The 23,876-nt window shown below is 41.4% G+C and overlaps 1 protein-coding gene across 7 annotated transcripts in view; it reads left to right on the forward strand.

Moving 5' to 3' along the window:
* Positions 1–23,876, forward strand: part of DOCK6 (dedicator of cytokinesis 6) — a 141,713-nt gene that overhangs the window by 74,899 nt on the left and 42,938 nt on the right. For 4 of the 7 annotated variants that reach the window (XM_060763548.2, XM_060763547.2, XM_060763544.2 and 1 more), the window contains exons 22-31: positions 3,163–3,338; positions 6,749–6,853; positions 13,046–13,135; positions 14,616–14,711; positions 16,242–16,382; positions 17,190–17,303; positions 19,280–19,450; positions 21,636–21,775; positions 22,958–23,127; positions 23,516–23,667. In XM_060763548.2, the coding sequence (XP_060619531.2) occupies positions 3,163–3,338; positions 6,749–6,853; positions 13,046–13,135; positions 14,616–14,711; positions 16,242–16,382; positions 17,190–17,303; positions 19,280–19,450; positions 21,636–21,775; positions 22,958–23,127; positions 23,516–23,667 (1,355 nt within the window). The remainder of the gene's footprint in view (positions 1–3,162; positions 3,339–6,748; positions 6,854–13,045; positions 13,136–14,615; positions 14,712–16,241; positions 16,383–17,189; positions 17,304–19,279; positions 19,451–21,635; positions 21,776–22,957; positions 23,128–23,515; positions 23,668–23,876) is intronic. The other 3 variants (XM_060763545.2, XM_060763546.2, XM_067464045.1) reach the window with 3 other exon arrangements.

The following is a 23,876-nucleotide window of genomic DNA, read 5'->3' on the forward strand; positions in this document are numbered from 1 at the left end:
TTACAAACACTAAAGTTATTTCCTCCATATGCTTATAATTGTTTATTTAGCAATGAGAACAGTACATTCCTTTAATAGGCAAAATATGGACACTCTTAATATTTCTTATTGAAGGAAAGTCTTCACTTAACCAATCATTGAAGTTTAGCTGCATAAATATATTGTGAACAGAGGTGGTCACTTGCCACATTATGTGACAGGATGAATTCACTTAACTCCTGTGCTTTTGGCATATAATTAAAAAACTAAGTTCAGAAACGAACAATTGCTTCAGGGTTGGACTAAATAGAAGGAAATTAGAATTCCTCTCAGTTTTTGATAGAAAGAGAAAGAGAAGAGTTTCCTATTGGTAATGAATAATTTGAAACTGGTTAGCAAATGCCATCTGAAATTTTAATCTTTCTGAGAGCTCAAAATGAGTACTCTTCTTTTGACCAAGGAAGCATGGTGGTTATAATCTCATAATTGTGTAGATTGGAAAGGTCTCAGTCTTTCTCTTGTTCTTCCATCCCCTCCCACCCCTAGGTTTAGTTAGGTAGGGTTGGGGCTTGCTACTATAGTTCTGTTAATCTTTCTTCTGCCACTTCCTGGCCTGGTACCAAGAGCAAGAAACGCAGGTTATATCTGGTGCCTAAGAACAAGACAGTTGGATAGACATTGTGGCTCTGTGTTCCTTCATGGGCTAACAAGCGCCTCTCCTCAAAGGAAACCTATATTTGCATCCTACAATGATAGTGCCTGCTCTACAGCACTTGTCAGAGGCTGCCAAGAAGCAGGTAGTCCAAGGCTCGCCCCTTCTGTCTTGAGGTACAGTACAATGGGAAAGGCAGGGGCAATGGGAAATGAGAATAGAAAAAAGAGGCAAACTGGGATGGGAAAATCCCAGAGGCTGTGCAGTCTCAGCCCATAGATAAGCCAACTGCAGAGGGCAAGCGTCTTGGGCTATCTGACCTCCCTTATGCTGGTTAATCTCAGAGATCAACCAACAGAAAGATTTCTTGGCATAATTGCTCTGTTGACTGAGATCAGCCAGCAGAATACCCAAACTAGAGGGGAGGTATGAAAAAGGAACAGAGAGGAGGGGCACTGAGTTGTGGCAAATCCCAACCTTCTTCATACAACCACAGTGAGGCCAGGGCCAAGGTAGTCCTAAGTAATTTCCAACACCCAAAAGCTGGGAATTGTTTGGATTCAGTGCAGATACAAGTAGTCCTGAACTTGGCTTAGTTGGCCTCTAGTACTGTTAATACCCTCTGGCGTGCAGAGACAGAATAAATGAATGGATGAATGAATGAATTAAAGGAAAGAAAGACATTCTAGAGAAAAATAGATAATTATACAACCAAAACTAGCAAATAATAAACATAGCAATGCTACTGAAACAAAGAGGAAAATTAGGAAGGATTGGAAAGAGCGAAAAGAGTACAATGGGAGAAAAAAAGTATTTCTAAAATATGTCACAGCCAGGCCTCATCTGGTGTTTGAGAAAAATAGTCCTTTTCTCAAACACCAGATGAGGCCTGGCTGTAACATATTCACTTTAAATGTTCCATTCCAGCAAGCTGTTGGGGGGGGGGGGGGGGGTTCTAACTATAGGATGTGGAGACCAAAGTTGAAATGTGATGACAGTGTGTAGTCTGATAGTGGCTGTAGGAATTAATGATCTATATAAATAAAAATTTAATGTTCGTTTGTGGGATTAACATAACTCAGAAACCACTAGACGAATTGCTGCCAAATTTGGCCACAAGACACCTACTACCCCAAGGAGTGACTATCACTCAAAATTGATTTTGTCATTTGGGAGTTATAGTTGCTGGGATTTATAGTTGACCTACAATCAAAGAGCATTGTAAACTCCACCAACGATGTAATTGAAACAAGCGTGTCCCCCAGAACTCCCATGAACAACAGAAAACACTAGAAAGGTTTGGTGGGCATTGACCTTAAGTTTGGGAGTTGTAGTTCATCTACATCCAGAGAGCACTGTGGACTCAAAAACAATGATGGATCTGGACCAAACTTGGCATGAATATTCCATATGCCCAAATATGAACACAGATGGAGTTTGGAGAAAATAGACCTTGACATTTGGGAGTTGTAGTTACTGGGATTTATACAATCAAAAAGCATTCTGAACTCCACCAATGACAGAATTGGGGCAAATTTCCCAGATAGAACCCCCATGACCAACAGAAAATACTTAAGGCCATCCAGTCCAACTCCCTTCATCAGGGCAAGAAAACGTAATCAAAGCCCTCCTGACAAAGAGCCATCCAGCCATAGATAGATAGATAGATAGATAGATAGATAGAGATAGATATGATTCACATTCACAGAGATACAATATCATAGATTTGAAAGGGACCCCTAAAGAAGGACAATTTGCATGTTGCATGCTCCAGAGTAGGCAAACCATATAATCTCTACATCAGCACTGATGAAACAGCAAGAAATACTGTTTACCCACAAACATAAAGAAATTACATATATTAGAAACCAACCTTTTCTCATTACTTCATTTTCCAGATCACCAGATTTGGCCACAGCAATGCGTGGCAGGGGATGGCTAGTATAATAATAATAATAATAATAATAATAATAATAATAATACACTTATTATCTGACTCTTCTTCCGGATCAAGGCAGGACACAAATTTGTTAAATGAAAGAGACTAAACACTATGAAGATCCAAGATACACAAAGTTAAAATGCAGGTTAAAATTAATTGATTAAAATTCACAAGTTAAAATTGACTGGGTAGTTTTGTGTCTTAAATTCTGACAGCTGATTTAGCTGTTGGATCTCTTCCAGCAGTTCATTCCAAAGGCTTGTGAGCAGCCAATGAAAAGGTCCCCTTGGCAATGATTGCCAGTTGGGTTCTGGCTGGATGGAGTAGACATTCCCCAGAGGACTTCAGTGTTCTAAGGGGCCATGGATTGTATGGGAGATGACAATCCTGTAGGTAACCTGGACCCAAGTCATGTAGGATTTTAAAGGTCAAAACCAACATTTTATTCTTTCCCCAGAAATGAACTGACAGGTTAATAATGACACTCAGGGTTCCCCTATCCCATAGCAGTGTACATTTCCAGGGCATATCAGTGTGTTGCCATCTCTCAATATCCCTTGATTGAACTTCTCATATATATGTTTTTCAGAGCCTGGGATGCCACCCCAGACTGGCCCCATCCAGTATGCCACCCTGTCCCGCACAACAGGACGCCCGGTCAGCCTTAATCTCTCTCGTTCCAAAAGCATCAGTAATAGCAACCCTGATCTGACAACCACCCCAAACTCCCCAGATGAGGAAGTTCAGAAAATCATGGGCAGCAAGGTAAGTCTGAAGAATATGAGATGGGGAGACGGGGCCCTCTTGATTTCTCTCATCACCAGACTACCTGTTACAATTCCTACCTCCAGTGAGAGCAACAATAAGGGGTGATGCCCAAAAGGTATTCACCAGTGCCTGTAGTGTATGTACCTCAGGAGTCTTGAAATGTGGTTGTATAGACAATGGAGAAATCTTGGGACAACCACCTCATAAAAAAGACCAAGTATAAAGTAACTGAAAAAACTAAACTGTAGAAAAACTTCTTCAAATTGGATTCCCACCTTTTCAGAATACAGTACTTTATCCTATAACATGTACATATTTACTAAACATTAATCTGTTCACATTTTTTTCTCAGGGGAAGAATTGCAAAAGTAGAATGGGATTAATGCCAAATTTGGTACCACCTTCTTACCTGTCGGTCCTACCATCTACCAAAGTCCCTCCACAGTCATGCATCCTCCAAAGCAGGGAGGCAGGAGAGCAACTGATTGTTGGCCTAGAAATTACCGCATAGCAATTTCATGGTTGTAGTCCCTCACTTTTTCTAAATGAGAAGTGCAAAGGAGTTGTAACACCCAGTGCAGGCACCCTGGAGTTTCAGGACTCAAGGTCTGGACTCAGTTGCCTCCTTGAAATGCTGGGCTGGGTTTGCTCTGCTACTCCTATGTTTTCCTAGAAGGCAAAGGTGCACCTAGTGTTAGTCAGCCTTTCATTCAAGGACCCACAAGCATCAGAGAAGGGACCTTACCCCAATGTCATCTGATCTGTAGGAAATGATTTCCAAAGAGGGTGAGATCTGGTGCACTATTTTTGTTCTAATTGTTCTGGTGCAATATTTTACTGAAGTCTTCACGTTATTTTTATGTTCCTCCTCATCTCTAAAATTATGTCAAAAGGCTAAGCATTTTGTAAAATTAGAACAGTTGAACAATAACATTTCCAAATGGTTTTCAATTTTAAGTCAAATAGATACACTTAATGAAGAAGAATTAAAATAGTGGCCTAAACTAAACTAAGGACTCTATTCAAGTTTAACTCACTTTGGACTGTGTGAAAGAGAGATAGCTTTATGGCTTTAAAAGGGACTGGCAGTTACATCCCATCAGCCCTGGCCAGTATAGAGAATTGTGAAAGATTAGAGGACTTCCAAATGAATCTGGAGCACTGCAGTTGCCCACCTCTGTCCTAACGGGAAAATGAGGTATAATAATAATCATAATAATAATCAGAAGAAGGAGGAGAAGGAGAAGAGGAGGGGGAGGGGGAGGAGGACGACGACTCTGGCACAAACCAGTAAAGATGGTCCCAGTGGTGATCAGCACACTGGGTGCAGTGCCTAAAGACCTTGGCCTGCACATAAACACAATTGGCACTGACAAAATTACTATCTGCCAGCTGCAGAAGGCCACCTTACTGGGATCTGTACGCATTATTCGCCAATACATCACACAGTCCTAGATACTTTGGAAGTGTCCAATGTGTGATCAATTAAACAATCAGCAGAGTGTCTGCTGTGGACTCATCTTGTTGTGTTTCTAATAATAATAATAATAATAATAATAATAATAATAATAATAATAAGCTTTATTTATATCCCTCCCCTCTACTCTAAGGGACTCAGGACGGCTTTAGCAGATATTGGGGTGGTTAACCAGATATCTATTTCATGAAGCTAATCCCTTAGGACAACTAGAGAAAACTAATTCTCACACAATGCTTTCACATGAGTATAATCTGAAATCCCATTTGAGAAAGTTATCTTGTGAGCATACTTTGAGATCTGCCAAGAAGATGCTTCTCACATAGTCCAACATTGTTGAAAGAGCCTCAGTTTTGTTGCATTATATCTGCTACAGAATAATTGTTTGTTTGCTCCAGATGCAGCTCAGCAGTCTCAGCAAGGCAGAGAGAGAGGCTGCCTAATTTAACATGGTGTCTTCATTTGTGAGCAGAATGTAGAAAACCAAAATGTGTTACATCTAATTAATAATAGAAAACAGGAGCCTCCAGTGGTGCAGTGGGTTAAACCCCTGTGCCGACAGGACTGAAGACCGACAGGTCGCAGGTTCGAATCCGGGGAGAATGCGGATGAGCTCCTCTATCAGCTCCAGCTCCTCATGCAGGAACATAAGAGAAGCCTCCCACAAGGATGACAGAACATCAAAACATCTGGGCGTCCCCTGGACAACATCCTCGCAGATGGCTAATTCTCTCACACCAGAAGCGACTTGCCATTTCTCAAGTCGCTCCTGACACACACACACACACACACACACAAAATAGAAAAAAAATGTACTTTGAGGTAATTAAGGTTCTCTGCAGTGATATAAAAACATAAAATACAAATAATAAGCAATAATTAGAGGTAGCTCATAATAAAATAAAGATGGAATCAGCACTAACAATAGAAATACTACACAAAAGTACACCCTAAAAGTAAAATAAGCAAGGTTCTCTTGGCAGCAAACACTTTACAGTTATACATGTATTGTCTGCCTGGACCATAAAAAAACTATGCCAGCCTCTTCCTAGTCCTTCTTTGTCTTTTTACCTGCTATGGATCTTTATTTTTGTATAGTGATGACTGTTCCAAGGTGAGACAACTGCGTGTTCTCTCTAAATGACAGGCAAACATCAAAGCACAGCATGGTGACCTTCTAGCTTCCATGACTTTGTTATGTTCAGACTCAAGGGAAACGAGCTGAAATACTGCAAAGCAGTTGAATCAAGTGGCTCTTTCATGGATAAACCCCTTCCAGACAGGATTCTGGTTGAGTAATCAAGTAGCAGGGAGAGAAAAACTCTGGGCTCCTTCATAGCGTCAGTATTGTTCCAGAGGATTGCATGTAGACCCTACAAATGGTGAACTCCACTGGGCATAAAACCTAACAAACTAAGAATGGTGGAGTATTTTTCAGAAGTACTTTTGAACTGCTTTTCAGGAGAGGCAAAGTTCATCTTGCAGTGAGCCTGTCTCGAAGTATGAAGTAAGGCCTCTCTTTATGGATATTCTATGCCCGGTTCAGTATTGCCATCCCTGTATCAATCACTTCCTTTGCTTCATTGACCTGTCCCCAAGTTGATAGTGTATTTTGTAATCAGAATATCATTTGAGCCCCTTTCACCAGAACACTGTGTGGTTATGGGAAACCAAGGGCAAAAGCCCAGTATGGTCTGTGCTCTTTGCTCTGATTTACAACAAAAGAGAGCCTTTGTGTCAAATTGAGAGCTAACATTCCTACTCATTTGCCTATCCATCAAAGTTTGGGTGGTGGTTCCCTCCTTCTTCTAAACAGTAGCGTCAACGATGCAGCTTTTTCTGCAGAATTTGGGTCCTCTCGCTCTGATCTATGTGTCGCAGGTTTGATTATTTTATTTCCTTTCATACTCTTCTTTTGCATACTACCTAGGGGATCGACCGCTCTCACTCCTGGGTCAACTCAGCTTATGCCCCGGGAGGCCCAAAGTCTGTGCTTCGCAGGAATCATCCGAACTCCAGCACGGACCTGAAGCAGGTGCCTTTCCTCTCCTATCCTTGAGCTTGGAGCTTCCCTTGCCTTCCTTCATTGACTTTACTTGCTGGAGGGCAGCTCATAATGGCAGCCAGGTTAAGGTTCAAAAATAGGTTTCCTTAAAGACTGAATTGACTAGTTATTGAACACAACAATTGGGTGTGAATGACATTTTTATGGTATAGGAGCATTTCTACTTGACTGATCTTTAAACTATTGCCAAATTTCCTTTCCTACTCTGAAAGAATAGCATGCATTTTAGTTTTTAGAGTAGCCAATCTGTCTTCCCAAAGAATGCCTCAGTAGCAGGAAGTGATGAAGTCTTCTCTATCCAAGGACAGAGATATTTTAATTTTGTAAGCATTGAGGTCTGGCATTGTCAGGGAAAGAGGTTTATTTGCAAAAGTCTGCAAGGTCTTGTTTACTTTCGTGACGCAACTTACAGTCTCTTGGCAGTGTAGAACACATTAAAAATAAAGACGTTTTGGTATGGTTTACTGAAGGTTATAGTGTGGTAGATTACTTGGGCCTAGTGCAATACCCCCTTGCCCGCCAATATTCCTCAGGGCATGGTTTGGAGATTGGGTATCATCAGTCTTATAAGTGGCATGTGGTAACCATGGCCTCTGTCAACCCAGCATCTATATAAATAAAAATGTAATGTTCGTTTGTTGGATTAACATAACTCAAAAACCACTGGACGAATTGCCGCCAAATTTGGCCACAAGACACTCACCCAAGGAGTGACCATCACTAAAAAAAATCATTTTGCCATTTGGGAGTTGTAATTGTTGGGATTTATAGTTTACTTACAATCAAAAAGCATTCTGAACTCCACCAATGATGGAATTGAACCAAACATGGCATGCAGGACTCCCATGACCAACAATAAACTAGAAGGGTTTGGTGGGCATTGAACTTTGACTTTGAGAGTTGTAGTTCACCTACACCCAGAGAGCACTATGGACTCAAACAATTGTGGATCTGGACCAAACTTGACACTGATACTCAAAATGCCCAAATATGAGCACAGACTGAGTTTGGGGGAAATAGACCTAGGCATTTGGGAGTTGTAGTTACTTAGATTTATAGTTCACCAACAATCAAAAAGCATTCTGAATCCCATGAACGACAGAATTGGGGCAAACCTCCCACACAGAACCCCCATGACCAACAGAAAATACTCAAGGCCATCCAGTCCAACTCCCTTCACCAAGGCAAGAAAATGTAATCAAAGCCCCCCTGACAAAGAGCCATCCAGCCTTAGGTATAGATAGATATATATGATTCACACACACACACACACACACACACAGATATAGTATCCTAAATTTGAAAGGGACCTTAAAGAAGGACAATGATATGTTGCCTGTTCCAGAGTAGGCAAACCAGACAATCTCCACATCAATACTGACAAAGAAACAGCAAGAAATACTATTTACCCACAAGCAGAAAGGAATTACATATATTAGAAACCAACACTTTCACATTACTTTATTTACCAGATCACCAGATTGGGCCACAGCTACGTGTGGCAGGGGATAGCTAGTGGTTAATGAAAAGAGGTGGATAGAATTGTAGTTCCAATTCATATGGACACCGAAAATTTCTCACTCATGTTCTGCTTTTCTGCTTAAACACTTTTCAAATTGACATACAAAGAAAATGATAAATGTATTGTGTTCCTTCCTCTTGTTAATTTGCAAGAGTTGATGTTGTCTCTGAACAGATGACTGCTTAAAGTATCAGTATCAGTATCTGCTTCGGTAGCACATATACTAAAATTGGAACGATACAGAGAAGATTAGCAAGATTCTTCTGTAAAAAGGTTGGGTGCAAGGAGCCACCTGAGCTTTCTTCACTTTTAGGTCTGCTTTTCATGATAGATCATCACTGTCAGGATTCACTGCACTGCATACTGGCATATTTACCCAGGTTGTGTGAATACAGAAATAATGGGAGAAGATAACAGATGTTACATAACTTGTAGAAAAAATCCTTAAATTAGTTTCCATGGCTTTTACTTCAATAAGCTGTTTTGTTTGACATCATTATAACGCCTTAATATCAAGTTTTGTGTTTTGTGACAGTTTTGTTATTCTTAATGATAAATATTGCCTAGTTGTTATATTAAGGAGCTCTCACATAGGGTAAGAGAGCGGAGGTCCACTTTAGTCCTCTCACATTCATTTAAATGCAAGAGATCATAAATGCTTGAGATTCTCCCAGGAACTTAAGGGCAGTCAGCATTAAGATACTTGCTTAATTATCTTCTGTGTGTCAGACATATATTTTGTAGGACAACATCAACCATTCTGAAGTGGTTTTCTTAATTATTATTTTCTATATTATTAATCTGTAATTAATCAAGGTGATGCAGAATAAATAGCAGTAAGATTGTATTCACTACAGAAATCTTGCTTATTAATATAGGGTCAGCAGAACTCTGCAACAGTGCCATCTAATGGTATCAGTGTGGGTTACAGATATTCACCTTGGAGCCCACCCCGGTGGCACAGTGGGTTAAACTCCTGTGCCGGCAGGACTGAAGGTCCTGGTTTGAATCCGGGGAGAGGCGAATGAGCTCCCTCTATCAACTCTAGCTCCTCATGCGGGGACATGAGAGAAGCCTCCCACAAGGATGATAAAAACATCAAAATCATATAGGCATCCCCTGGGCAACGTCCTTGCAGATGGCCATTTCTCTCACACCAGAAGCGGCTTGCAGTTTCTCAAGTCGCTCCTGACATGACAAAAAACAAAAACAAAACAACAACCACCTTGTTTACCCCATTTTACCACTTTCTGGGCTCTTGAAATCTGCACCCACGCGTTTTAATGAAATAGGAAATGAGCATCCCATCACTACTAGTTTTCACAAAAGTGTTCTTTGGGACACAAAGCAGCTGAGTAGTAGGGTGAACAGCATTTCAGTGGAGAAGTGTGCACTCTTGAGGCACAATTCTTTTTATTTTCCTGGCAATTGATAGTTTCTGAGTCATGGAACACTCACAAAACACTCCCCGAAATTTACATGTGGCTTGTAGGTTGCAAAACCTTCGACTCTGCTGTAGATAGATAGTAGCCAACTTTTAAAGTACTCATAGATAAATCTTAAAACTTCATTGAAAATAACAGTTCAAAAAACCTGGGTTGATTTATCCACAGGCTAATGTAAGTACTGAATCTTAGCACTTCTTTGTTTAAAAGCCATTCCTTTCTCTTGAATTGAGTGGCAAAAGGTGAGAGCTTAGTCTTCCCCAGGAGAACCAAAAAGGAGCACTGACCCTCTGCACTCTCTCCAATGTGGAACTTTATTTATTTATTGTGTCAGGGGCAGACCAAGTAGTTGCATTGCATTTTTTTAAACAAACAAACAAAACACAAAGTTTGCAAGCTTGGTAGTTGATTAATGTCCTTTGACCAGTAGCTGGCCACTTGGAGTGCCTCTGGTGTTACTGTAAGAAGGTCCTCCATTGTGCATGTGGCTGGGCTCAGGTTGCATTGCAGATGTGGAACTTAGTCTGGCCTTTTTGATTGCCTGGGTTGGAAAATAGAAGCAACTGGCCTCCTGAATCAGTGATGGCATTTTCACCTCTCAGTGGAATGACTCTTGTCTTATTCATGGATTATATCTAAATCCATAATTTTCGTCTCCAAACCTGTCCTGGACATATACATAAGGTCAACTTATGCATGAGTATATATGGTAAGGGTGGGTTTATTTAAATCCAAAATATAAGGATGTGCCTCCTAAGTGTTACCTGCAAAACAGATTTCTCATTACGAAGCTGGACAACAGTGCAGTGCAGAAGAGGTAGGCAGGAATATTGTGCTCCCTGCTTCTCCAGATGTGCATCAAATGCTTGCCCTGTCTTTGTCATTGCCTCCGCCTCCTCATTGCTGAGGTGTATAACATTTCTGACTGTGCTTTTTCTTTGTGTAGTACCTATATCCTGTTCTCATTTATTTGCATGTGCGTCTTTGGGCATGGAGCTGTAACTCTTTGGATCAGCATCATCCTGCTGAGGCATCGAGTGGATTTGCTTTGCTTTCACATGAGGCTGGATGATACTTGTGACAGCACTTTGACATTGCTTGATCTGTTCAAAATGTATCACATACATTTTGCTGTAATCCTCAAATCAGCCCCGTGGGTTAGGGTATTATTATTTCCAGATTACAATGTGGAGCCGAGATTGATGACTAATCTTCCATCATTCATAAGCTGGGGTTATGAAGCAAGTCACAGTATATAACCTGTTATTCTGAAGATCATAAGATTTTAATGAAGGGAGAAGAAAGATGTCAGCTTTCATGGTGAAGGGGAAAGGCCAATGATCTCACTGGTTTTGCTTATCTTTAATCAGACTTTCATCTTTGTAACCTGTACTTCCTGTACCTACAGGCCTCTTATTACATGTCACCAGAGCAATTTTGCGTGCTTTTGCTTTCACTTTGCCTCAAAATTTGGTTCTGAAAGTTTCTGTTTTCATTTTTTTTTTTAAATGTTCTTTTTGTGGGTTTTTTTCAGGGAATGTTTGCAAAATGTAGAGAAAATCTTTTCTGATGTTCATAGGGCGAAATGTCTTTGTCATGGCCTTCACTTTGCTAGCCCTACTGTCAGGTCACCTCCACCCCATACCTGGCACACACTGTTTATTTACTTTTGGATGAATCAGTCAGGTATAATTAATCCCAGTGGGCAACTATTTGGCTAGTGTAACTGCTTATCTGCCTAGTTTGACATTGCACAAAACCAATTTAAACATTTTTCCTGTTCACTACGTCACAGCAATGTTATATGCATAAGTAATGTGTATATATAGCACAGGTTGACCTCTTTTGGATTTCGTATCAAATTTTGACTGAACTGTATTTTACCATTATTTTAAAGCAGAATAACTGGTTAATAGACAATTATGTAGGGAAACGAGGTAACTTCAAAACATAGCTTATGAAATTGGCTGGTTTCAGTAAACAGTTAAGAATGGTAGCATTATGGGATTTGGATATGAAGCTGTGAAAGCAAATGCCCGTGCCTCGTGCACAGTACATTAAACCATCCTTTGAGCATTACCTGGGCACGAGATTGCAAAGACTTGCCCTTTCCTCAGTCCTATATGTTTGAACAGATTGTTTTGGGGCTGTTCCAGAGGAATGATGATACATTTCACTTGCTACCCTTGCAATGCCTTTGCATGCTTAAATTTACTGGATGGATAAACTCTTCTGTTGCCACAAAGCTGCCTTAGCTCTTTAATTTGGTGGAGGGGAGGCTCTTCCATCAACCATAGGGGATTGCAGAGCCTGACAGCCACTCAAGGAGTCAGTTTGTCATATCTGGTTTCCTCCTGCCTATTCTAATTGTGGACAATAGTCAGGAAGGACTCCTGAGCCAGGGGAAGGGGCAGTTTGGGGGCAGGAAGGAGCATTCAAGGGAATTTGAGTTGGGGGAAGCTGGGTAGGAAGCCTATAGGGCAGGGGTCCTCAAACTAAGGCCCGGGGGCCAGATACGGCCTTCCAAGGTCATTTACCCGGCCCTTGCTCAGGGTCAACCTAAGTCTGAAATGACTTGAAAGCACACAACAACAACAACCCTATCTCATCAAAAGCAGGCCCACACTTCCCATTAAAAGGATAATAAGTTTATAGTTGTTAAAATTGTTCTTAATTTTAATTATTGTATTGTTTTAAAGTGTTTTGTGCACTACAAATAAGATATGTGCAGTGTGCATAGGAGATCATTCATCTTTTTTTTTCAAATTATAATCCGGCCCTCCAACAGTTTGAGGGACTGTGACCTGGCCCTCTGTTTAGAAACTTTGAGGACCCCTGCTATAGGGCATTAAGTAAATTAGCAACTTAAAGAAAATGGGAAGGGAGATATTCTTTAACTCTCTTGCTCAGTGGTTAAGCTTCCTGTATCCTGGCAGCAACGTTGAGCAAAACATTCATGGGGTGTCTTGAAGTCATGTGAGCAACAGCCCTAGGGTTGGTTACCTGGCAAATTCCACTTTCCTTGCTTTCAAGCAAAGTACCTTTGGCTTTCAGATTCTGAGCTTCCTCCTCAGGTGTGGAGGCCAGGCTGGTTTTCTTCAACTATCACCTTGCCATTTCTTCCATTCTGAGAAATACCCTCTTTACCACTATCGTGTCCTCTTCTTTTCTCTCTTGCTGCTCCTCATCTCACAGGCTGCAGAGCGAGCACCTAATCGTATCTCCTCCTATCTTGAGGGCTCCACTTTTCCTCCGGCCATCCCGATGAGACCAACGACCAGAAAGGTAGAGAAGGACTGGGAAGCTTCCCAGAAATATTGTCTTAGAAGTCAGACTTCATCTATGATATGATTCACACTTGGGGAGTTAGTTAAATTTAACAGTATGACTTACTTCCCAAGAGACACACATAGTTTGGGGGCTGGTTGGCCTTTGGTGGAGGAAGAGTTGTGCCAGGTAATGGAATTCTTTAGCAATGTTGTGTGTACTATAAATGAATGATACCAAATACTGATGGATCTTCAGCATGACATGGACCCTTGGATAATTCTCATATATCCATATCTGGATTATACCATGACAGTAATTGTTGCAGGGATCAAACTACATTTGATTTCAAAAAGTCCATTCTGCTTGTTAAGGTCATCACACGTCATTCTTGCTTTGCTTTTTCACTCCTGTCCCTTCAGCATTGTTGTCAGTAACATTCCTCTTTTTTTCCTGGCTGAGCTGGTACTCTGATTCTTCTATTCATAATTCCTAGTTTACCTGAAGCTCCCTCTCAGTCCCACCACCCTAATCCACTGTTGATAAAGCCACAGTACTTATCAGGAATATGTCAGGGGACTCAGGTGTCCACAGTTGCATACAAGCAATCTTAAGATGAGTGTTGCTCCTAGATGAGCTTTTGATTGGAAGTAGGAGAGAAAAAAGTTTGGATTTTTATTGCTTTGGTTCAACTGAAAAACTACTAATTCCTAATAAAAAGAAATGACAGAAGGGGGATACAGATTTGGGATGTCACATTCTGAATTCCTGGTCTAGACTGGACTCTTGTAGCTAAATAATGGTGTTTTAAGAATTTCAAAAAGGAAACATTTGAAGTCAACATTGTGTAGTAGTAGTAGTAGTAGTAGTAGTAGTAGTAGTAGTATATGTGTGTGTGTGTGTGTGTGTGTTCCAAATCTAAGCATCCAGAAAGCCTGGAGTAAACCGTATAATCCATCTCTCAATGGCTACATTTATTGCAGGCTTTCCTTTCAGAATTTGACTGTCCTAGCTGATGATGCTAAAGACAGAATAAACATAAGAAATGTGTTGAATGGCATCGATATGCCAGGAGCATTTATCCATGAAAGCTAATTGAAGATTAATGATTCCACAAACACAAAACATTCATTAGGGTGTTTTGATCCTGCTGACTGAGTGTGTGTTTTAAAATCTGGTTCATGCCCCAGCTATGTCTAAACTCCCTTTGGACTAGCTAGTAGACTAGCATCACCTTTGATGGAAATAGCAAGAAGAGTGGTAATTGTTTTCAGTGAGGGAACCAGACTGCTATAAACTGAGTTTGGAGAATCAGGAGTGTAGATGAGGGCTGTTTTATCAGTTTTTTTCTCTCTTTGTGGCTTGAAGGTATGGCTCACTGCAACAGTACTAGGCTGTGACTACAGAATTGACTCTGCAAAGATGGCCCTGGCTTTTTAGAAAGGCCAGGCCCCTGCTCCCTTTGTAACTCTCTGTCTTTTGCTGTCTGGAATCACAGCTGCTTCATGAAGAACTGGCCCTGCAGTGGGTAGTGAGCACCAGCTCTGTGCGGGAGGCCGCCTTGCACCAGGCCTGGTTCTTTTTCCAGCTGATGGTAGGTTCTTTTCACTGCTGATATATCTAAACTGAATATCTTATGATTAGGAGTATCCCTGATCTGGTTACTTACATAGTTGTTGTCCCTTTTGGATTCGTACTTTGGTTTACAGTAGTCACTTTTTTGCTTTGCACCATGTCATCCCAAATAGAAAGTTGTGTGTGAAGAGGGTGAGCTGTTTTTTTTGCTATCAACCTTGATGGCTTTTTAAAAAGTTCTTTGACACCAGAAGAATAGATGTGCAGTTGCGCCTGGTACTGCATGAAAACAGCTTCATAATTACACATCTTTCACTTATTGTGGAGCAGATCAAAATATTTTAAGGACTATGCCTCCTATGCTGGGGAACTTCTGATAGGAAGTGAATTTGTTGAGATTAACTTCACAATTCAGCAGCAGATCAGTTGCACAACTTCAGCGCTTTCCAGTGGCTTCTTCCTGCACAGTATTTTCAGTCAACTGCTCCCACAGCCTGCAGTCACTCTGGAACCTTTTACAGACACTTGAGCACATGCCCGGCCATTGTCAGTTTTATCATTGTCTTTCCCCCAGTCTATTACAGACTTACCACAGCATACAGTTATATCTTGTCTTAAGAGACATAGCAATTGTATAGAATTGTATCATATACAGTGTATATTTCTCCTTGTGCTATGATGTTGTTCGTCGAAGACTCTATGTAATATACAATTCTATACAATTACACATAGCAATGGAGCCCCCGGTGGCGCAGTGGGTTAAACCCCTGTGCCGGCAGGACAGAAGACCGACAGGTTGCAGGTTCGAATCCGGGGAGAGGCGGATGAGCTCCCTCTATCAACTCCAGCTCCTCATGCGGTGACATGAGAGAAGCCTCCCACAAAGATGATAAAAACATCAAATCATCCGGGCATCCTCTGGGCAACGTCCTTGCAGATGGCCAATTCTCTCACACCAGAAGCGACTTGCAGTTTCTCAAGTAGCTCCTGACACGACAAAAAAAAAAAAAACACATAGCAATCTCTGATTGGTTCCCAACTCATTAACTTAACTCAGACCCAGGATTACATCATTCACAATCACCTGGACTAGGCCAGAACACATTCCCCAAATGATTCCCTATATACAGTTAATGCATTTCCAATAGAAGCCCATTAGCAGTGCATGACTCTGCTATATTACATTACAATACATTGTAAAACCTGACAGAATTTTACTCTGGTTTCTCTTCAGATCGTATAAATCTTTCGCCTTTTATTTTGTTAACTGTTTATGGGAAATGTAATCCCACAACAGTTACGTTAGTAATTTGAGCACAATAACTTGAAAAGTAGAAATAATTCCCAGTCCATGTTGTGTAGAGAGACAAAGTGAAATATCTAATTTATTCTTGTTAATGACTATCACAAGCAAAGGTTTTCATCAGTCTTTGGTGGCTGTACAAGTTGGTTCATCAGGTCCAGATTGGAGGTCCCAAAGACATGTGTGCATTGGTCTTTTGTTGCTGATCCAGGATTACTTCCCCTTCATTCTGCTTCCTTCTTGTAGGTTAAGAGCATGGCACACCACCTCTTCCTATGTGACAAGCTAGAGGCACCTCGCAAATTACGTTTTCCTGGCCGATTTGTTGATGACATCTCTGCTCTGGTGTGCACCATCAGTGCTGAAATTGCTAGTCGTTGCCAAAAGGTTTGGGCTTTTAAATCTGCACGGGCTGGCAAGTATGTTGGGGTGGATCCAAATTACCCATCCAACCATGATTTGTGGTGGGTTTCAAAAGGTGCTACTTGAAGCACTTCTGCTTCATCATGTAACATGTTCAGGAGAAATTAGCAACAAATTCTTCTGTTCCTCTTAGACATCATAAGTGTAAACAATTATGTGCTCTTGTGTAATGTTCATCTTCTTCAAATGATTGGGTCCTTTGTGGTTCAAATTACTGTGATCCGGGTTTGGTCTAAAATGTAAATTCTAAGAAAACGTATGAAACAAAATAACATTGTTATAAGATGATAATTCTGAGCATCTTGCAACATAAAAATAATAAGTTACCTTCATGGTGGATTTGTAGTAGCACTTAAAAATGATGGATTGATATATGTCCCAAATTCTATCACGAATCTATGTGAACATACTTGTAAATACAGTACAGCTAAGAAGCTTTAAGCTAAGATTTGAAAACTAGTTAGTTTTGAATAATAAATTGTTATGTTACATAACTTTATAGAAAGCCAAACTTTGTTAGGCAAATTTCTTCCCTGTTCTTCCTAGATCTGATGAAATATGATAAAACATGGTAAGACCTTTTCCTGCTCAAGCCCTAATGGCATGATATGGGGAATGTACTAGAGCTTTGTTCATTTGTGTCTTGCCCGCCGTGTTCACAGCATCCTACATAATCACATACCCTTTGACTTCCTTGCTATCTGACCCCACCAAAGACCCATGGAGGTCTCTTTAGTTACTACCTCGCATATAATTGATCTTCTTCCTTAGGATGTGGAGCTTGTAGAACGTCTCAACAGCAGCTTGGCCTTCTTCCTCAATGACCTGCTGTCCCTCATGGACCGTGGCTTTGTCTTCCTCCTTCTGCGCTCCTATTACAAGCAGGTAACAAGAGAAAGTGATGGTGCCCTTTCTCTTAGATAATCTCTGTACATTTGGACAGAGACCATGTTGACTGGCACACAGGACTGGGGTTTTATTTCTGTAGGTTACAGTGGGGAATGGTATGTGCTGCAGGATTTCTAACTGAACATTGAACATAGTGGATGGTTTCTGTTAGAAGCTTAGTAAACAGGCTTGTGACCATATCTTTGTGGAACAGGAGTCAGGTGGGGGTGCATTTCCTTCCTAAATTTTTTGGATCCTTTCTTCTGGGGCTTGTCTATACATTTTTTAATCATACTTACTTTATAGCTACTTTGATGTTGACACACTATGTAGCAGTTTTAATGGCTTTACCAAAACACACTTATTCCTCCATTGTTTCCAGGAAAATATGGTCTCTTGCTGTGCTTTGTTAAACATGTACCATCCCTAGATCAGGCATGGGCAAACTTCGGCCATCCAGGTGTTTTGGACTTTAGCTTCCAGAAATCCCAGCCAGCTTACCAGCTGTTAGGAATTGTGACAGTTGAAGTTATATATGAAATTAATAATAATGAAGATAATAATAATAATAATAATAATAATAATAATAAGCCTTTATTTGTACCCCGGTACCATCTTCCGAAGGATTCGGTGCGGCTTACAAGAGGCCGAGCCCAAATACAACAATAAAAACAGCAGCAACAACAACAACACAATAATTCAAAAACAAAAAACAAAGCAATAACATTGACAACATCTAATAATGCAATTAAAAACAATGGCCGGGCCAAATGTAATAATTAAAATTAAAAAGTTCTGGGCATGACAAGGTGGGATGTTTGGAGGGGGATGGGCATGCAGATATCCTGGGTCTCTAATAAAGTGCGTTGGGACATAATGCTAGGAGTTTCCTTATTCTGGAAAAGCACACTGGATCAACCACGTTTTCAAGCTGCTCCTCCTAAAGATTGCTAGTGATGGGGCCTGCCTGATGTCCTTAGGGAGAGAGTACCAGAGTCGAGGGGCCATCACCGAGAAAGCCCTATCCTTCATCCCCACCAATCACGCTTGCGATGCAGGTGGGATCATGAGCAGGGCCTCTCCAGATGAACGAAGAGATCGTGTGGGTTCGTATACAGAGATGCGGTCAAAATACCTTGGAGGGCCAGAGTTTTATTTTTTATTTATTTTATTTATTTATTTGACTCGGAGCGGTTTACGGCAGTAGATTAAAACAATACAATTAACTTTAAAATAAAATAAAACAAGAACAGACATAGTCCATATTTACAAGGGTTTTACCTATGTAACAGCACATTTTTGTGTGAATACTTGGGTTTGCTCACAAGTATCACTCCCGCCCTTTGCCTCTTCTGGCTCCCAAGCAACGGGATGGTCATGGTGCACCCGGGTGAAGGCACTGCTCTACCAACAAGTCCTGGCTCCATCGACATTGGTGCCACCAATGGCCCCTTCTAAAGGATGAACCACTCCAAAGGCTTCACAAGCTTCATAGAAGTCTCAACCACCTAAGCCGCCCCACCACTCAACACCATTGAAGTGTTTTCTCACCCCCTACCTCAGAGGGTGAAATTTGGACAACTGCAGTGCCTATAGTTTGCTAAAATTGCCAGAAGTCAACTTCCATTTGGGATCAGATTAGACTAGAACAGACCTGAAGCAATTCCTTTTTTGGACTGCAGTTCTGAAAAAAATGGTATCTGGCAAATTCATCCAAAATTGGTCAGAGTAGTTTTGCCTCTGTTTAGTTGCCTTGTTTTATCGTGAGCCAGAATGATCCTGCTATTTGCATGAGAACTGTTACCTTCTTTGAACAGGAGGGAATATGCACATAATGTTTTTTATTGCAGTTGAGGAGGATGGTTGTAATTTATGTTGGGGAAAGAGAGCTATTTGGGGTAAGTCTGTCAGGTGATTGTCTACATTGTTATACCATGTCCCCAAATAACCAGGGGCTTCTTCTTCCTCTCTAGATCAATAATCGGCTGCTGACAACACAGAACCCTAATACTCTCATTGGACTGAGGATGGATTTGATCCGTATTACTTGTAGCCATGAGCACTATGTCACCCTGAACCTACCTTGCAGTGGCCTCTCCCCACCTGCTTCTCCATCCCCATCTGTTTCCTCAGCAACCTCCCAAGTAAGTATGCAGAGACAAGTGATGAGATGATGAAAAAAACAATATTTTTGATGTCTCAGGCCATTGACCTAGCACTCTTATCTCCAACAAACTAATCTGGAGGCCTGTTGTTTCTTTCTGTTAGGCTTAGATTGATTTCTCCTCTTTCTGGCCATGGTGATCCACGCCTTAGTCACCTCCAGATTGGATTACTGTAATGCACTCTATGTGGGGCTGCCCTTGAAGATGGCTCGGAAATTTCAGTTGGTCCAACTTACAGGGAGCAGTCAACTCCCCTGTTCAAGGAGCTCCATTGGCTGCCATTTATTTTCCGGTCCCAATTGTAGATTCTTACCTACAAAGCCCTGAACGGTTTGCGACCAGCCTACCTGCGTGACTGCATTTCTGTGTATGAACCCACGCAATCTCTTCTATCATCTGGAGAGGCCCTGCTCTTGCTCCCGCCCCCTTCGCAGGCGCGATTGATTGGGATGAGAGAGAGGGCCTCCTCTATGGTGGCCCGCTCCCCGACTCTGGAACTCACTCTCCAAGGATATCGGACAAGCCCCCACATTGGCAGTCTTTAGGAGGAGCTTGAAAACATGGCTGTTCCATTGTGCCTTCCCTGAATAAAGGAAACAATGTCCTGTTCTGACTAATTTCCTGCAAAATGTCCTCTGAAGCACTTTATCTACCCGTTGGAGTGATCTCCCTACATTACCCTTTAACCCCCCCGCCCCCATTAGATATACCCTACTTCTGTTCACACCAAGTGCTTTTAAAATGTTTAATCGACTACAACTGGCCCTGCCCGCTGTGTTTTTAAATTCTCATTGTGTTATAGCTTATATGTTATTTTTAGTAATTGCAGTGTGTTTTATTTGCTTGTTTACTGTGTTGTTTTTACTGATGTATTTTGTTGAGCTTGGTCTCATGTAAGCCACCCGAGTCCCCTTGGGGAGATGGGGGCAGGGTATAAATAAAGATTATTATTATTATTATTATTATTATTATTACATCTAGCCTTATTTTTTTAAAAAAGCATGTCTTTGTAAGTAGCCCAGCAGTGGGCTCTTCAGTGCACGTGGTAGCAGTGAGATATGTAGCCTAAAAAGGCTTTGCTGAAGTAGTTTTTCCAAGAACATTTTGAAAGAGGAAGAGTTTATATTTCCCGATGGTGAGAAGCTATCTCTTCAAAACATAGGGCATAGCTCAATAGAAGCTGAGAAAAGCCAAAGTGGTAAATGTAGAGGCTTCCCATCCTAGAACAGAGTTTCTCAAACTGTGCTCCTCCAGATGTTTTGGACTTCAGCTCTCACAGTTCCTAACAGCTGGTAAGCTGGCTTGGATTTCTGGGGGTTGGAAGTCCGAAACACCTGGAGAAGCACAGTTTGAGAAATACTGCTCTAGAATATGGATAGAAAAGAAATTGGCAGGATTGTCCTGGAGACCATAACCTGAAACAGTCAGAGAAGAAAAGCAGTGGAACTGAGCTAACTTTAGCTGAGAAGTTAATGTTTCTCACAACTGAAAATCAGTGATGGTCCATAGGATCATAGAATTGGAAGAGACCACAAGGGCCATCTATTCCAATCCCCTGCCATGGAGAAATATGTAATTCAAACACTCCCGACAAATGGCCATCCAGCATGTCTTTAAAAATCTCTAGAGAAGGGGACTCCACCACACTCCAAGGCAGCATATTGCACTGTCAAACAGCTCTTATTAGTAAGTTCTCCCTAATGTTTAGGTGGAACCTCTTTTTATACACTTTCAATCAATTTATCCATTGTTCCATAGTCTCCAGAGCAGCAGAAAACCAGCCAGCTCCATCTGAAATATGGCATCCTTTCAAGTGGCTGTCATGTCACCTCTTAATCTGGAGAAAGGTGATCTTTCTTAAGCACGGAACAGAGGAATCCCAGCTTTTTTCTTTGATCAGAGATAAGAGCATGGGCGACTTATAGAGCATTATAAGGAGAAGGGACAGAGATTGTGAAACAGTTGTAGTAGGCTGGATAATAGAGGCTTCCCATCCGTGAACTAAATTATAGCAACTGATCTGAGAAAGGCAGTTGGGTTAATATGAGAAAAAATGCTGCACTTTGCCGCATGATGCTAAGGACATGAAGAATTCATGGCACTCTGGGAGTTGTTTCTGGTAGATAGTTCTGTATGATTTGTCATATGCTTTTCTCTTTTCCAGGGCTCAGCCTTCTCCAGCCACACTCAGGATCAGCGAGTGGCCAACATGTTTGAGCTGTCTGTGGCCTTTCGGCAGCAGCACTTTCTGGCAGGCTTGGTGCTAATGGAGCTGGCACTTATCTTGGATCCAGATGCTGAGGGGTAAGTATGTTCCTCAACATAGTGTCCGTAAGGAATTGGTTGACTGTTCTAAGTGGTTTAATACCTGAACCTCATAGGCATATTACAGTAATAAAAATCTGGAACACACTAAATACTTACACTCTGCTGGGGAGGCCCTGCTCTCGGTCCCACCGCTTATGGAATTCGCTCCCCAGTGAGATCAGATTGGCGTCCTCCCTCTTTTCTTTTAGGAAAAAACGAAAATCGTGGTTTTGGACCCAGGCCTTTGGCTAGTGGGCACAGCAGCACTTTAGACACTGAACTCGGACCATAATAAATAATAATAATAATAATAATAATAATAATAATAATAATACTTTATTTATACCCCACTAGCATCTCCCGAGGGACTCGATGCAGCTTACATGAGGCCGAGCCCACAATACATCAATACATGCAATAACAACCATAATACAAAGCAAAATACAAATCCTAATACAAAGCAATTAAAAATAAAACTCATACATAAATAGCATAAACATTGAACAATAGCACAAAACACATTTAAAATCTATGGCTGGACCAAATGTAATTAAAGTTAAAAATAATGCTGGGCATGAACAAGATAGAGGAGGTAGGGCGTTGGTGGACTGTTACATAGGACTGTTACGACAATTGGAAACGGCTATGTGCCTTTGTGATTTGTGATTATGTGATTTTAATTAATGTTATTGTTTTTAACTTTGCTATGTATGATGATTTTATATTATGTTACTGATATTGTGGCATTGAATTACTGCCTGTGTTAGCCGCCCTGAGTCCCCCCTCGGGGGTGAGAAGGGCGGGGTCGAAATGGTGTAAATAATAGTAGTAGTAGTAGTAGTAGTAGTAGTAATAATAATAATAATAATAATAATAATAATACCAGCAGAGAAAGCAAATGGAAGATAGCAATGGACTGGGGTTTTCTCAATTATCTAGACATTGGTTCTCAATCTTTGGTCCAGGTATTTTGGACTTCAGCTTCCACAATTTTCAACAGCTAGCAAGTAGGCTGGGATTTTTGGAAGTTGAAATCCAAAACACCCAGAGGACCAAAAGTTGAGAACCACTGATTTGGAGCAATTAAGATTGAATGAGGCAGCGGAGTTTAATGGTTAGGACTCCAAGGACTTTTCAGTGTAAGTCCTTTCTGACAACATTGCTCACATCCTTCCTCAGAGCCTTCTTCCTGCACAAGAAGGCCATCAGCACTCTCCACAACCTACTGTGCAGCCATGACTCTGACAACCGCTATATGGACCGTGCCGTGCGGGCACACGTGGCCCAGCTCTACTTGCCTCTGATTGGCATCACAATGGACGCCTTGCCCCAACTCTATGATTTCACAGGTGAGATCAGGGAACATTTCTTCTTAGCAGTAAGTGGCAGAAGAAGATGCGGGAGGTGGTGGAGGAAGAAGAATCCCTCTTATGGGCAGCGAGCCATCCACCCTTAGTACCTTTCCACTTTCTTAGAGAGGAGCCAGTTGACTGCTCAATCCATCTGTGTCAGACGGGTTGACCTAAAGTGCTACTTTTTCAGTCAGTTGTCCAGTTTCACTGGCTAAGGTCTGATCTACACAGACTTTATGGTATAGTTACTGTACAATTAAGCCATCATGTTAGCAGGGGGAAAGGTTGCATCGCCCACCTCCCCAATTAGAACATGTTGTTTCAGCCCAGTGCATTTAAGAAACACTTCTGCTCGGGACAAAGAGAAATAGTCTCTTCTTTACAGAGACCCATAACCAGCGAGGACGGCTTGCCTCTGTGATGGTTGATGATGGAGAGGGAGATGGCAGCACCATTAGCCAGTCAGTTGCCATGGCCATTGCTGGCTCCCCCTTGCCTCATGCTCACCGTTCCACTGTCTTCCAGATGCCGTCAGTGGTGAGTATGCATGGATTCCCAGGCTAGGGTTGGTGGAAGGGAAGGGCAAGGGAAGCAGAGCACAGATGTTGGGTTGAGGAATCCTGGCCTGTTAGAAACAAGTTTTTAAAATATTAGTGTTGAGATTAATTTCACAATTCAGCAGCAGATCAGTTGCACAACTTCAGCGCTTTCCAGTAGCTTCTTCCTGCATAGTATTCTCAGTCAAC

This window comes from Anolis sagrei, chromosome 2, assembly GCF_037176765.1.
Source record: "Anolis sagrei isolate rAnoSag1 chromosome 2, rAnoSag1.mat, whole genome shotgun sequence".
NCBI classification, from domain to species: domain Eukaryota; kingdom Metazoa; phylum Chordata; class Lepidosauria; order Squamata; family Dactyloidae; genus Anolis; species Anolis sagrei.